Genomic DNA, 15096 nt, shown 5'->3' with positions numbered 1-15096 from the left:
TTTGCTGATACTGGATAATGTTGCCCGGTGGGTGAGATCAAAACAGCCCCAACGCCGCATCCATTCAGATTTTTAGCTCCATCAAAAAACATTCTCCATCCATCATATTCTTCAGAAATGTCCTCTCCCACAAACGCCACCTCTTCATCTGGGAAGTAGGTCTTCAGCGGTCTGTAATCATCGTCCACGGGATTCTCTGCCATATGGTCTGCTAATGCCTGTGCTTTCACTGCTTTTTGCGTGACATACACTATGTCAAACTCACTCAACAGTATCTGCCATTTTGCCAGTTTACCTGTGGGCATAGGCTTTTGAAAGATATACTTCAAAGGATCCATCCTTGAAATCAGATAAGTGGTATGCGATGAGAGGTAATGTCGTAACTTTTGGGCAACCCATGTTAGAGAACAATAGGTACGCTCTAATAGAGAATATCGGGCTTCGCACGATGTGAACTTCTTGCTCATATAATATATTGCTTGCTCCTTCCTCCCTGTTTCATCGTGTTGTCCCAAGATGCAACTGAAAGCATTATCCAATACTGAAATATACAAAAGTAATGGTCTACCTGACTCTGGTGGCACCAATACAGGAGGATTGGATAGATAGTCTTTGATCTTGTCAAATGCCTGTTGACATTCACTTGTCCATTTCACTGCAGCATCCTTTTTTAACAGCTTGAAGATAGGTTCACAGATGACAGTAGACTGAGCAATGAAACGACTGATGTAGTTAAGTCGCCCTAAGAAACTCATTACCTCCTTCTTGCTCTTTGGTGGGGGAAGATCACGAATGGATTTGATCTTTGACGGGTCCAATTATATACCTCGACGACTGACAATGAAACCTAAAAGCTTTCCAGCAGGCACACCGAAGACACATTTTGCCGGATTCAGTTTTAGATTGTACTTGCGTAGCCTGGCAAAGAATTTCCGTAAATCCTCCAAATGATTTAAACTTTCCTTTGATTTGATGATGACATCATCCACATAAACTTCAATTTCCTTATGGATCATGTCGTGAAACAAAGTAGTCATCGCTCTCATGTACGTAGCTCCAGCGTTCTTTAGTCCAAAAGGCATCACCTTGTAGTTATAGACGCCCCACGGCGTGATGAAAGCGGTTTTCTCAGCGTCGTCTTTGTGCATCTCAATTTGATGATAGCCGGCAAAGCAATCCACAAACGACTGAGTTTCGTGCTTAGCACAATTATCAATCAGTATGTGTATGTTTGGTAATGGAAAGTTATCTTTAGGGCTAGCTTTATTGAGATCTCGGTAATCCACGCAAACTCTGACCTTGCCGTCTTTCTTGGGCATTGGAACGACATTTGCAAGCCAAGTTGGGTATTCTGTCACTTGGAGTATCCCAACATCTAATTGCTTTGATACTTCTTCTTTGATTTTCAAACTCATCTCGGGCTTGTATTTTCTCAGCTTCTGTTTTACCGGAGGACATGCTGGATCAGTGGGTAGTCGATGGGCTACGATTGCAGTACTTAGCCCTGTCATGTCTGCGTAGGACCACGCGAAAATATCCTTATTCTCTATGAGAAACTCGGTATACTCTTTCTTGTCTTCTTTTGTCATATGGATGCTTACTCGGGTTTCTTGTATCACCTCTGCATTTCCCAAATTCACCACTTCTGTCTCTACCAAATTTGGATTGGGTTTTTCCTCGAATTCCTCAACCCTTTTGATTAACTCCTCGGGAACCTCATTGTCTTCGACTTCTTCTAAGTCATTAAGGTTAAGCTGAGCAGTCTCATTGTATGCCACAATCTCAGATTCGACATTTTTATAATGAATTTTGCTGGTGAGAAAAAAAAATAGTAAAAATTAAATACAAGACAAAAAATGGGGAAAAGAACTTTATTGATAAAGATTTGAAAATTTCATAAGTCCTCATTTGAAAGCAATACATGGGACGGGAATTAAAACCTTTATTAAAAACTCCTTTATTTGAATTAAAACTTGATAGAAAAACATCTTCCAAGGCTACCCAGATACTCGACAAGGTCTGGATGGAGTCGAGGTCCAGTTGCTGACGCTGATCTTTGCCTCCTTGCTTCCACTAGGGCCCCCTTTCTCCTCCTCGTTGATCACGACGTTGCAAACTTTCCCTTCTTCTTTGGTTAGCGATAACCCCTTCAAGTCGTCTGAGATCTCATCAATATTGTCTCCCATGAAACCTGCTAATCGAAATGATTGATACAATGGCGGTATGGGTTTCTTCAATGGATAGTAGTACCCATCTCTAGGTGGTCGCCAATCGAGCCATTCTTCGGTGGTGTATTTATAACCCAAACCAAAAGTGGTGGAATGTCGAACAGGCTGTATAGGTTCGACTATCCCTTGTAATTTAGCCCCCAAACCTTTCCCAAGCTCGAAACCGAACCAGGCCATCATATCTATGATTTTTTGGCTGAACCAAGGTTGCAACTCAATATTAACAACAAGCTCCACTGTATGGTACATTTCGCCATCCATATTCTCTCTTCCTTCAATCGTGTATACAGGATGCCCTTTTTCCCCATGGACCACAACCTCTTCGTAATCCCATTCAAACTTCAGGCATTGGTGAAGAGTAGATGGAACCGCTCCAGCCATATGAATCCATGGACGACCCAATAATAAGTTGTACGATGAAGGGATGTCCAAAATTTGGAAAGCTATGGGGAAAGTGACAGGACCAATGAGCATGTCCAAGGTTATCTCCCCAATAGTGCCTCTCTGAGAGTCGTCAAATGCCCTCACATTCATCTTCCATGTCTGAATTTTTGCACTATCCACACCCAGCCTCGTCAGTGTGCTCAGAGGGCAAATGTTTAAACCTGAACCTGCATCAACTAATGCTTTGTTTATCACCTTATCCTGATACTGAACCGAAATGTACAAAGCTTTATTGTGAGTTGTTCCTTCGATTGGCAGTTCATCTTTGTGAAAAGATATTTTGTAAGCCTCAAAGACCTGCCCCACCATTTGGGATACCTCTCCATGAGTGAAGTTAGACGGGACATAAGCTTCACCAAGGATCTTCAGAAGGGCATCTCGATGAGTTTCGGAAGATTGTAGTAACTCCAGAATTGATATTTGGGAAGGGGTTTTACTCAGCTGCTCAATGACAGAGTATTCTTTAGCTTCAACCTTTTTCCAAATACTTTGATCCTCGAGCTCTACGATTGGCGCTTTGGATTTGCTAGAGCTTCCCTGAACCAAATTTTCAGAAGTGTAAATTCTTCCAGATCTGGTGACCCCTGTTGCAACATCTGTCTCTTCCACATTTGTTTCTCTTTTGTTGTAATCCCAAGGTACAGCATGTGTGTCACATTGTATTGGGGAGGATGCCTTATAGACAGCAAATGGTGGTCTGGGTGCAGCAACTTCTACTTCAAATGGGGCGAGTCCTTGCACTATTAGTGGTGCCTGGGCAGTGGTAGGCATGGCTTCCTCTGTTTCGACGGCCCAGATAGATTCTTCCCAATCCCAGACATCACCAGCTTCCACCATGTTGACTTGATGGTTAGGGAGAGGATTATTCGCAACATTCGGTGTAGGATCCTTCAGTTGGATGGTTTTTGTATCAATCAACATTTGAACCTTATCCTTAAGGGCTCTGCAAACTTCGGTGGTGTGGCCCTTCATCCCAGAATGGTAGGCGCAGACCTTGTTAGGGTCGTACCATTTCGCGTGAACGTCCACAGGTAATGCAGGAATTGGAGAGACGTACCCAGCTTGTTTCAGTCTCTCATAAAGTTGTGCTATGGGTTCAGCCAAAGGGGTATAGGTTTTTGTAGGTCTTCTTTCATAGGAAGGTCTGTTTCGGTAGTTTGGTGTTTGAGTGGGTGGTGGAGTTTGGAAGTGTGTTGGTTGAACATTATAGACAGGATATGAGGCATGCAAATATTGAGGAGGAGCATTTTGGTAATATATTGGCATGGGTTGGGGAGATATAGGGGGTGGAGCTGAGGGATGTTGAGGGTATGGGGTGTGAAGGTATGGGGTGTGAGGGTATGGGGATGGTGGTGGGTTTGTTGTCTTGTGCCTCAAAGGGGTCCTAGTTCCATAAGCCATCATTACAGAACCTGTTTTCTTTCGACTCTCTATCATTCCACCAGATTGCAGAGCCTTGTTGGTTGCTTGTAAAGTCTCCAAGTTGATGATAGTCCCATTCTTTATGCCTTCTTCAATTCTTTCGCCTAGTTTGATGATTTCAGCGAAACTCTTTTCAGCCACCAGCATCATTCGGTCATAGTATTGTGGTTCTTGGGCACGAATGAAATAGTCTTTCATTTGAGATTCTTCCATAGGGGGTCTGGCCCTAGCCGCCTCAGACCTCCATCTTATGGCATATTCTCTGAAGGATTCACTTGGTTTCTTCTTTAGATTTTGAATGTAAAACCAATCAGGCGCATTTTCAATATTGAAACCAAACCTATTGATGAAGTCAGTTGCCATATCAACCCATTTTATCCATTTCCGCGAGTCTTGCTCAATGTACCATGATAGGGCCTCCTCAGTAAGACTCCTCATGAACAACTTCATGAGTATCCTCTCATCTCTCCCCACCCCTACAAGTTTGTCGCAATACATTCGTAGGTGGGCTTTGGGATCCCCAATGCCATTGAACATCTCAAACTTCGGAAGCTTGTATCCTTCGGGCAGTTCCACATCAGGATGCATGCACAGATCCTCATAGCCCAATCCTCCCAACCTTTTGTTTCCTTCCACGTGTTGTACCCTGTTGGTCAAGTTGTCTAATCTCTCAGTCAGGGTTTTTATTAAGATGTCTTTCTGATGGGACTCTGACTCATGGAGGTCATGAGTCAGAGGGGCAGTTTCAACGTATATGGGATTGGGATTGTTGTTCCCAAAAGTATGTGGGATATTTGTGTTTGGGGTTGTTTCTGGGACAGTTGGTTTGGTATGTTGGTAATAGTGGTGAAATGGAAATTGGGTATTTTGGGCGTGGGGTGGTGGAAAGGCATTTGGATGAATGGGTTCATGTGGGGATATATGGATTGGAGGATTGTCTGGCGTGGCTGTTTGATTAGGAGGATTGTCTATGTTTTCTCCAAATTGGGTTCCAAGAGAGATAGACAACTTGGCCAAATCACGCATGTTGGTTACCTCTTCTTCCAATTGCGAAATCTTGCGCTCGAGTCTTAGGATAAGATTACTATGAAGTTGTCCTCCCTCAGAAGCTTCTACCCTTTCAGTGGTGCTGTTGTCGTCAACCATTTTTCCTTTGTCTTTTGAGCTTGCTCTTTGAGAAGAAGGAGAAGGGGGGTCCCTTTTGATCGTGTATGTGCCAGGATGAAGGACAGATCAACCTTAGGAAATGGAAAAACAATAGAATCAAAAGAAAAGAGTTAGGGATTAAGATAATATCACAATATCAACACGTTGTTTTGAAATAAACGCCCTAAATGCAAGGAACCTCGTTGAGCCAGAGGTAGGCCTAAGCGACACAAAAGTGATACATAATAATTAATTCAAGCCTTATTTGCCAATTTGGAGTTTAGAGTTAGATAATAGAACAACTTTCGATTATTGAAATAATTTCTGTTTATTACATCAATCTAAAGATAACTAAAGGGCTAGGGATAACATATGGGGAGTAAAGAGAAATAAATAATAATAAAAAACTTTAATCATGTTGCTCTCCAATGTTAGGCTCAATCTGCTTCTTCATTTCTAGGGTAATGTCATGATCAGTGTTGAGGAGGTTGCGAGCCCATCTTCTCTCTTTTTCATCGCCAAAACCAGGAAGACCTCCTTCGCTTAAATCTCTATGCTTTGCATCTTCTAAAAGCCATACATAATATTCAGGTGTGCAGAAGGGTCGGTGCTCTTGAACATCGATAGTTATCACATTCTTCCATCTTCGCAGTATGGTGTTCATTTGCGGTAATTCTGACCCAAAGTCATATCCATAGTGGCTCATGTGGGATCGTAGAGGTATCATTTGGATCTGTCCGAATTGTCGAAGGACTCGAAGTGGTGCGTAGGGTTGCACACCGTTCAAACCGATAAGCTCAATGAAGTAAAGTTCATTTCCTCTTATGATGGCACGTCGTGGCTTCAACCAATAATACTTCCATTGGATTTCAACGGCTGACCGCTCCTTTAGGTATGTGAACCAGTCCTCCGTTCCCACAGGGGAGATAAAATGTTTCATCCTTAGGGGATGGTTGATAATTTTGTTCCCCATAGTCCCTCTGACGATGTCTACTTTATTAGCTCTTTGGTAGAAATGTTCGACGGCCCAAAGTTGCAGCAGAAAGTTGCACCCTTCAAAGTATCTTTTGCCTTTGGTGCATGCAGTCAAAGCTCTTAGAATTTCTGCGAGTATCATAGGGACCAAGGTTTTCCCACCTCGAGCCAACATACGAACCACATAACATAAGCCGGTGTGGATCTTTCCTCCTTCTCTAGGAAAAACCAATGAGCCTAATAGGGCGACAGCGAATGCATTAAGACGATACCTTTCCCATTTTGCAGAAGAGCAAGCAAATTCTCTATGAAAGTTTTGATGACCTTCCTCATCCCCAAAGCGTGAATATAAGAACTCTAAAGAAATCCAACCCTCTTTCAGACAAAGTAGATTTTGATTATAACACATGCCCATTTGCTTCAGAAAAGATCTTGGACTTGGCTTGTGTGGAACAATCATTTCCAACTCTTTGTATGCGAGACCCATGAATCCTCCAACTTCTTCTATTGTTGGAGTTAGCTCAAAATCCCTGAACTTGAAGACTAACCTCTCAGTGTCCCAGAATTTCAACAATGCCTTGATTAAGTGACGATCTGACTCTACGGAAATCAAAGCAGTGAGGCCGCCTAACAATTCATTTGCTTCTAACTCTCGATTTTTTTGAATATCTTTCCACCAAGTCTTCAAAATGGGATTAACTTTGACCACCATTTGCGTGTTTGGAAAGTGAGGGTAAGCCATGACTCTGCAAACAAAGTAACAAACAACTTCTAAACTCCATTTTGGCAATGTTGGCTTGATTTAATTATTATGATCACGTTGACACATAAATATGCAATTTGTCTAAGGGTGTTGGGGCCCTTCAGACGAGAAGGTGGCTACTAATTACATGGATTGACAACAAGGGTCAAACCTCCTAGGTCTTATGCAGCATGTATGACTTAACCAGGACTTCTAAGAGTTGGCTTGACACGGACTTGAAAGGGATTCTATGCGAGAGGCTCATGGCTTCGCGGTAGTAAAACTATCCACTACGTCCACGCATATGCCGACTCTCTATAATGGGTATTTGTATAAGATTGGAGTAGTTGTGAGAGGTGCAAAGGCACAACATCACGAGAACAAAATAAAAAGGAAGAGGGTCCCAATTGGGGGAAGTATGAGCGGGATGCCAATTTATTAAAGCAGTAAACATTTAGCATTTAAATTGGAAAATGGTAACGTATAAGCATTTTATAAAACAGTAAATAAATAAGCATAAATAAATAAAAGAAATTTAAACATATAAAGGTGTAAAAAATCACGCAAATAAGGAAAGAGAATATGGAATTAAATGTAGTAAACAAATAAGGGAAACAGGAGAATATGAAACGTGGTAATAAACAAATAAGAAGAGGGAAAATGGGTGTAACATGAAAAGAATACAATTAATAAGGCAATAAAAGGATAACTAAATATGATAAACATCTAGCAAATAATGAAATAAACTATACAAAGTAAACCCCACATAAATAAGCATGAAACACGTAATGGTAAGAACCTAATATCCCCAGCGGAGTCGCCATTCTGTCGCGCCCCATTTTCGCGGAAAACGGGTTTTGTGCACGACCTAACAACTCTTTTGGGATTTTTGAGTTTTGGAGTCGCCACCTAACGAATTAAGGCGCGTTAGGGCGCCTATCTAACTTAACTAAGTCTAACTAAGGTCAACGGGCCAGAGATTAGGGTAAGGGTTCAAATTACCTCGAGGGGAAGGTGTTAGGCATCCCTCGAGGTCCACATGTGTGGATCCCGGCCGTATCTCATGCAATCTGTGTGGGGGTACAAATAACAATCAAGGTCGTTTATTAATTTATTTAATCTTACTAAGTGATAACAAATGCGAAACAATTGAGATTATTATTCTTATTTAGATATGTAAAGCTAGGTGATGGCAATAAATAAACAATTAGGCTCATTTTATTTATTTTTGACATACGACACTATGTTATAAACAAAATTGGCAAATATTAAGCAATTAATATGTGCGAAAATAAAGTTTGAAAATTGATAAGTTTTGAATAGGAATTTTTATTAAAAAAAATGTTTGTTTTTTTATAGGGATGATGCCACGATATTATTGATCGTGCTCCTCCACCATAGAAACAATTTTGATTTGAGGTCGGTCTAAAAATAGTTATATTTTGAAAAAATGATTTAAAATATTTAGTTCACACGTAGGCACATAAACAATTACATATAAATGCACATAATTCTTTTTGAAGTTCATGGGAAGTGGTACTTCCGGGGACGCATCGGTTTTTAAAAAATTGGAACTAGACCTCGTAATTCCTTTGACTTTCCCACTAACGATAAGTTAGGAGATAGTATTTCAAAATAAAGTAGAGTCATAATCAATCCAAAATTTAAAGAAAGATTGAATAATGACTTTTTTAAAAAAAAAAATTTATGTTACAAGGTTTTGAAATGTTTTTTAAAGCCAAGTTAAATGCATGAAATGATTCTAAGTTAGTATTAAGAAGAAGAAAAATATTGCATCACGAATGTGGAAAACAAATGGGATTACTAGTTAAATAATATTAATTAATTTTAGAGGAGGACTCAAATATGCACAAACAAATTTTATTCTCTTATTTATAAACCTATAGACATGATTTCTAGGTGTTCAAAAAAGTAACATATATATGCATGATTTCGTAAATGGTATGAACAAATTAAACCTTAGACATAGTTTCTACATGATAAGACAAATGAGAATTTATAATATTTTAACATCTAACAACCTACTAGATTTATTAGGATTTGATTTTAACATTTAAAAATTAATGGATTCTAGTTCTTATTTTTTAAGACTTGTTAACAAAAACGTCAAGCAAATTGAAAATTGATTAGATTATAACACCTACAAATATCAAATCTAGGTGGTTAAAGACAAACCTATAGGCAGGATTTCTAAAAAAAGATAATGAGCAAGTAAGCATATAAATCCCCCTCCCCTAGACGACCCCCAAATAACTTTATTATATGATCTTTAGGGTTACAATTGTTACATCATTCAAATAAATAAAATAGCGGAAAAAATAAAAATATATATATATATATATATATACATTCAAACAAATAAACAAATCCTTCTTCAGTTAATCTTCAACTTGAACTTCAAATATGAAACCTGTCAAAGTAATTAAATAACTTAACAAGTAATCACACTTGTTAGTTAAGGTGAGACAATATGCAATCGTTTAATGACGAATTCTATATAAAAACAGACAATGGTTTACACAAATATGTGAATATGAAAATAGTATGAATGTTAAGAATACTAACCTGTTAAACAAAACAAGATGATTCACCTTTTACTCGAACAAAGTAGGAAAATAGCGAAGAAAAGCACTTGAATATTCACCGAAATATTAATGTTGTTTAAAGTAGCAAGAGAGCAATGAGAGGAGGGAGAGTGATGAGAGAATTTTTGGTTGAGAGTGAATGAATGTTGAATGAATAAAAGGAGTCTCTTTATATAGTAGAGGAGGGGGAAACAAATAAGGGAAATAAAATTTAAAGGAATCAATTATAATACAATTTTCCTTATTTTAAAGGATATCCTAATCAGAAAAATATGTTAATATTTCAATACCAAATATAAACAAGTAAGAATAAATTAATATTGAGTAAAATTTATTTTCCTTAAATAACGAAAGTTAAAATCAGATTTAATTTATTTTACCAAAATATGAGCAACTAAATATGACAAGGAAATAATTTAAAATTGTCAAACATTTACCTAATATTAAACTACCATGAATACATCTACACAAACAATATAAGAAAAGAGGGTCAAATAATATTATTCTGATTTCAATAGATCAAATGATATTATTGAATTATATTGTCAAACTTAAGCAAGTAAAAATAAAAAGAAAGAGCCAAAATCGTAACTTTACCGTACTTATTTATTTTACCATTTTCAGCAGTTCACTTTACACATTATGGTCAAATTACGGTTCAAAATGGTTATATTAAATCGGCATAGAACTTGAGCATATTGAGGCTGGACCAAATAATGAAATACTAGCGAATTTAAATAGGTACAGAATTAAAAAAAAAATTCTCAAAACCTATTTGAATCTTACCGCATCCAATCTATGGAAAATAACAATGTTGTAGTAATAAAAAACATATTAACAATCAATTAAAATGAAGACCAAAAATCATTAACATATGGTAGGAAAACAATCCAAACAGTATGATGTTTTCACTAAAACAAGTAATAGCATAAGGAACTCAAAACTTAAACTCATAAACATATGCAGATTAAGAATTATTTAAAATTTAAAGAGCGAAAAGATAAATTTTGAAACGAACCGGGACGGATCTGTAAAGATTCGTCTTGAACGAGCCAAAGCTTTAAACTCCCGGTACAAGTGAAGATGGCGTCAAACTGCTAGTGGTACTGCTTCGCTGGAAAAAAAGAGAGAGGGCGATTCAGTAGCGCCATCTGCTGGCTATCTGCGCCGGCGCTCGCATGTCGGATATCACTGGTGGCTGGGAGAGAGGGTTGCTCGCCTCGTTGAGCCGCTGCTGTTAGTAGCCTGAGATTCCGCTGGAGCTGACGTTGCCTGCAAAAGAAGAAGTAAAGGGAGAAGAGGAAGGGGAAGAGGAGAGACGGGAGGAGAAGAGAGGGGAAGAGAAGAAGAGGGAGAAGAGGGATGACGGGAGAGGGAGAATGAGGAGGAACAGAGGAGGCGGAGAGAGGGGGAAGAAAACGAGAGAGGTGTAGAGGGGAAGACCGGTCGGCGACGGCTAGCTGTTGTCGCTGCCGCTGGTGTCGGCGTTGTTGTTTTCGCCGGAGAAGAGGAGAGACGGACGGCCGCCGGGGCTGCTGGCTGGCGCAGGGGTTTTCGCCGGCGATTAGTGGCTGTTGCTGTCACCTGACATCTCGCCGGTGGAGCTGTTGGTTGGTGTTGCCTTCCTGCTTGCTTTGCCGGCTGGAGAAAAGGGCGAATAGAAAGGGAGAGAACGGGAAGAGGAAGAAGGGGCGAAGAGAGAGAGAGAGAGAGAGAGAGGAGGCAGCTTCTGTCCGGCTGTCTCTTCGCCGGAAAGAATGGGAGAGGAGAGGGGAGGTTGCGGCGGCTGGTGAGGGGGAGAGGAAGAGAGTGAATTGAATTTTTTTTTTTAGGTTTTAGGGTCTTTTGTGTTGAAGAAAGATAAAGGGAGATTTAATCACAACCGTTGGTTTAGATAGAGATGACGGGTTAGGATTCGATCTAGGATTTATTTTTTTAAGATGGACGGATGAGATCAAGAGATCAAGAGATCAAATCTTGAAATTAGATTGACAAAGATATAGAGTGGCTAAAATTGGAATAACACTTGGCCAGAATTGAAAGGAAGAGATGGCTACGATTGTAATAAAATTTTAATTGGAGGGGCTAGAATTGAAAGAAATTAGAATAAAATAGGCTAGAACTTGAATAATTTCTAAAATATTTTGTATAATTGAAAATCATTTAAATTTTAAAACATTTGAAATTCATTAATAATTTTAAAAATATAATAATATTTACAATAGTTTTATAAAGTAAATGATACTATATAATTTTGAGAAAAGAACGACTAAAACTTTAAAATTTTAAGTAAATTTTAGAATACGTATTTAGTCGAATATAATCCTAAAACGGTTAAAGGTCGGTCAAAATTGGGTGTCAACAGGAGCCTGATTAATTTTAGGTTTTCCTATTTATTCTCTATTTTAGGCTTTCCTATTTTTTCTCTATTTTAGGTTTTCCTATTTATTCTTTGTAACCAAAAATACTCTGATTTATTAATATAAATATACCTCACCGCCGTGGAAGTTTACTCACTGGGTTTTACCACGAAATATTGGGTTTTCTCTCTCTCTCTCTAGATTTCTCATCTCTTTCTCTTGAAAGTTCTTGTGTTCTTCATTCATCTAGTGTGTGTGCGTGAATTCGATCCTAACAGTTAGAAGATAAGATCATCTAGATTTTTCTTGTAGATCAATCTAGAATAACTTCTAGAAGCATCCCTACTCTAGTATATATAGGGGTGACCATAGTCATTTGTAATTAACCAAAATCAACTAGTCTTCTTCTATATCAAAGTTTTCTTATTCAAAATATTCCTTCTCTGTTATAGCTTCCTCTTCCTTAGTTGAATCTTCCGATCTTAGTTAACGATCTTGGGCTAGCAGAAGGGTTCTCCAATTATACTCTTCTTCTGCTATTCTCTAGATGGTATCAGAGCCATAGCTGTAGATTGGCTTGTGAGTGTTCTTTTAAGATCGCGTTGGTGGTAGGTTCAACTAGTTTGCGTAGATGGATTTTAGCAGTTGTGTTAATGGAGTGGTGATGAAGTTGTTGAATCAGTCCAATTACAAGGTATGAAAGACATGTATGGAATCATACCTTGAAGGAGAGGATTTGTGGGATGTTGTTAATGGGAATAACACAAGCCCTCCTGCTGACGGAACGGAAAATCACAGTGCATACAAGAACTGGAAGCAGGTTAATGCGAAGGCTGAGTTCATTCTGAAAAGGACAATCTCCTCCGGTTTATTTGATTACATTATAAAGTGTAAATCAACTCACGAGATATGGAGGAACCTTGATTGCTTGTTCAACAAAAAAAATGAAGCTCGCTGCAAATATTGGAGAATGAATTGGCTAATACTACTCAAGGTAAGATTTCTATCTCCGCGTACTTTTTGAATATCAAGAACTTATGTTTTGAGATATCTTTGTTGAATCCGGAAAAGGCTATTTCTGAAGCACGAATGAGAAGAATAGTCATTCGTGGATTGAATCCTCAATACAATCCATTTGTGACATCAATTCAAGGATGAACTCAACAACCATCCTTGGAGGAGTTTGAAAATTTGTTGTCGTCACAGGAACTACTAGCCAAGCAATTGGCTAGTGTATTTGTCAAAGGAGAAGAAAATGCTTTTGTAGCCAACAAAAGGAACTTTAAAGGAAAACAAGAGATATGCTACACTCTCGATCCTCAAGTGGATCACACTCAGAGAAAAAAAGAGTATCCTAACAATTAAAAAGCCTCTTAGATATTATTGTTGTGGAGAAATAGGGCATATAAAAGGATATTGTCGAGCCAAAGAGAGCAATATGGGTCAAAAAATTGTTGAAGAAGAAGAAGATTGGGAAAATTGTTTAGTAGCTGAGGCTCGAGCAATAGATGGTATGGTTTTCATCAACCTTGAAAAAGACTTGATTGAGGATTCAGAATATAATGCAGTCGATTACGTGGAGAAGCAAGACAATGATTTCAATTGATATGAAGCAACAAAATCTTGAAGATGTTCATACCGGTAATATGGTAGATTTTATCGAATATATCAAGGAAATAGATTCTGAAATAATGTCTGGATCTATGTAGATGATTACCTTTATGGAGAAAGTACTGAGGAAGATGTATGGGAAGTTGAAGTCTCCGATCAATCGTCAGTCATATCAAGGTCAATCATTGGCTTAGATCAAATATTGGAAGCAAATGGAGAAAATGCTGCTCAATTAGATGGGGAAGCTGACCTTGAAGGCCAAATTTCAGGAAAAATAATAGATGATATAACTTTCGAAACATCGAAAGATGATAAACAAGTAATTGAAGAGCTCGAAAGGAAATCTGATGGTGTATCCTAGTGTAGTGTTGAGGCTTCACAAGAAATAGATGACAATACCATCACTGACTCAGATAAAGAGGCTAATACTAATAAATCTCTCAATATTATGGAGTTGCATTGCAAGAAGCGTGTTTTGAAATTTTGAGTATCGGAGTTCCAAACTTGTCCATCATAGATGTCTCTCCAGATAGTACAACTGCAGGGAAGTTAAGAGAAAGGGGGAGTCTAGGAACTCAGCGACAAGATAATTCACATGGCTCATTTGATAATGGAAAATCTTAATCATTTGATGAAGCAAGAGGAGTTCGGAAGAAACTGCCAAAATTTTCACCAAGACATGGCTCAAAGCTTCGTTTGAGTTCTTCCACGACAAGTGTGGGGTAGTTTAAAAAAAATCACTTTAAGGGGGAGTGTGAAAAATAAAGATGATATTTTGGTGGTATAAATAATCCTAAATACTCAATAGAACTTTCTAGAGGTATGTAGAGTAATACCTTAAGTACTTGATGTATCTAGGAATTGTGTAGATAATCTACAGAAGTAGATATTTATAGTGAATTATAGAAAAACTTAGATTCTTGTTAGATAGTTAGAAGATAAGGTCATTTAGATTTTTCTTGTAAATCAATCTAGAATAACTCTAGAAGCATCCCTACTCTAGTATATATAGGGGTGACCATAGTCATTTGTAATTAACCAAAATCAACTAGTCTTCTTCTATATCAAAGTTTTCTTATTCAAAATATTCCTTCTCCTTTCTAAGGTTTCTCTTCCTTAATTGAATCTTTCGATCTTAGTTAACGATCTTGGGCTAGCAGAAGAGTTCCCTAATTATACTCATCTTCTGTTATTCTCTATAGTCTTCACCATCTTTCACAAAAAATGAAAGGCAAAGGTATACAGATTAACTTATATCCAGGGTGGACAAGGAAATTACAACGTTAGTTTGTTTTCAAAATGGAAAAAGGTTATATTTGCTCTTCGTCATACTTTTTTGATGCATTTGCTTTTTTCATCCAATCTTTGGCACATATTTGTCCTTAAAACGTTAAGTCTCATATTTCACTTTTAATATCATATGTGGCGCTTATGCCGCACGCCTACATGGATTTTTTTTATATATTTAATCCTAATTTAATTAGTATACCCAATACAATATTATCCCATCCATTTAACCCATAAAACCCAACTCCTAATGCTTATTTCATTATCACATTGTG

The 15096-nt window shown here is 38.2% G+C and overlaps 1 protein-coding gene across 1 annotated transcript; it reads right to left on the bottom strand.

The window, feature by feature from the left end:
- Positions 1–818: 818 nt before the first annotated feature.
- Positions 819–5240, bottom strand: LOC112941444 (uncharacterized). Its single transcript, XM_069290027.1, has 2 exons — positions 2002–5240; positions 819–1812 (listed from the first exon to the last, which is right to left on the bottom strand). Exons 1-2 carry the CDS (start codon positions 5238–5240, stop codon positions 819–821), a joined length of 4233 nt encoding a protein of 1410 aa, XP_069146128.1.
- Between the last annotated feature and the right edge of the window lie 9856 nt (positions 5241–15096).

Source organism: Solanum lycopersicum, chromosome 10 (assembly GCF_036512215.1).
Source record: "Solanum lycopersicum chromosome 10, SLM_r2.1".
Classification (NCBI taxonomy): domain Eukaryota; kingdom Viridiplantae; phylum Streptophyta; class Magnoliopsida; order Solanales; family Solanaceae; genus Solanum; species Solanum lycopersicum.
Note: the sequence above shows the minus strand (reverse complement) of the source record. Positions and strands in the feature narration are given on the sequence as shown.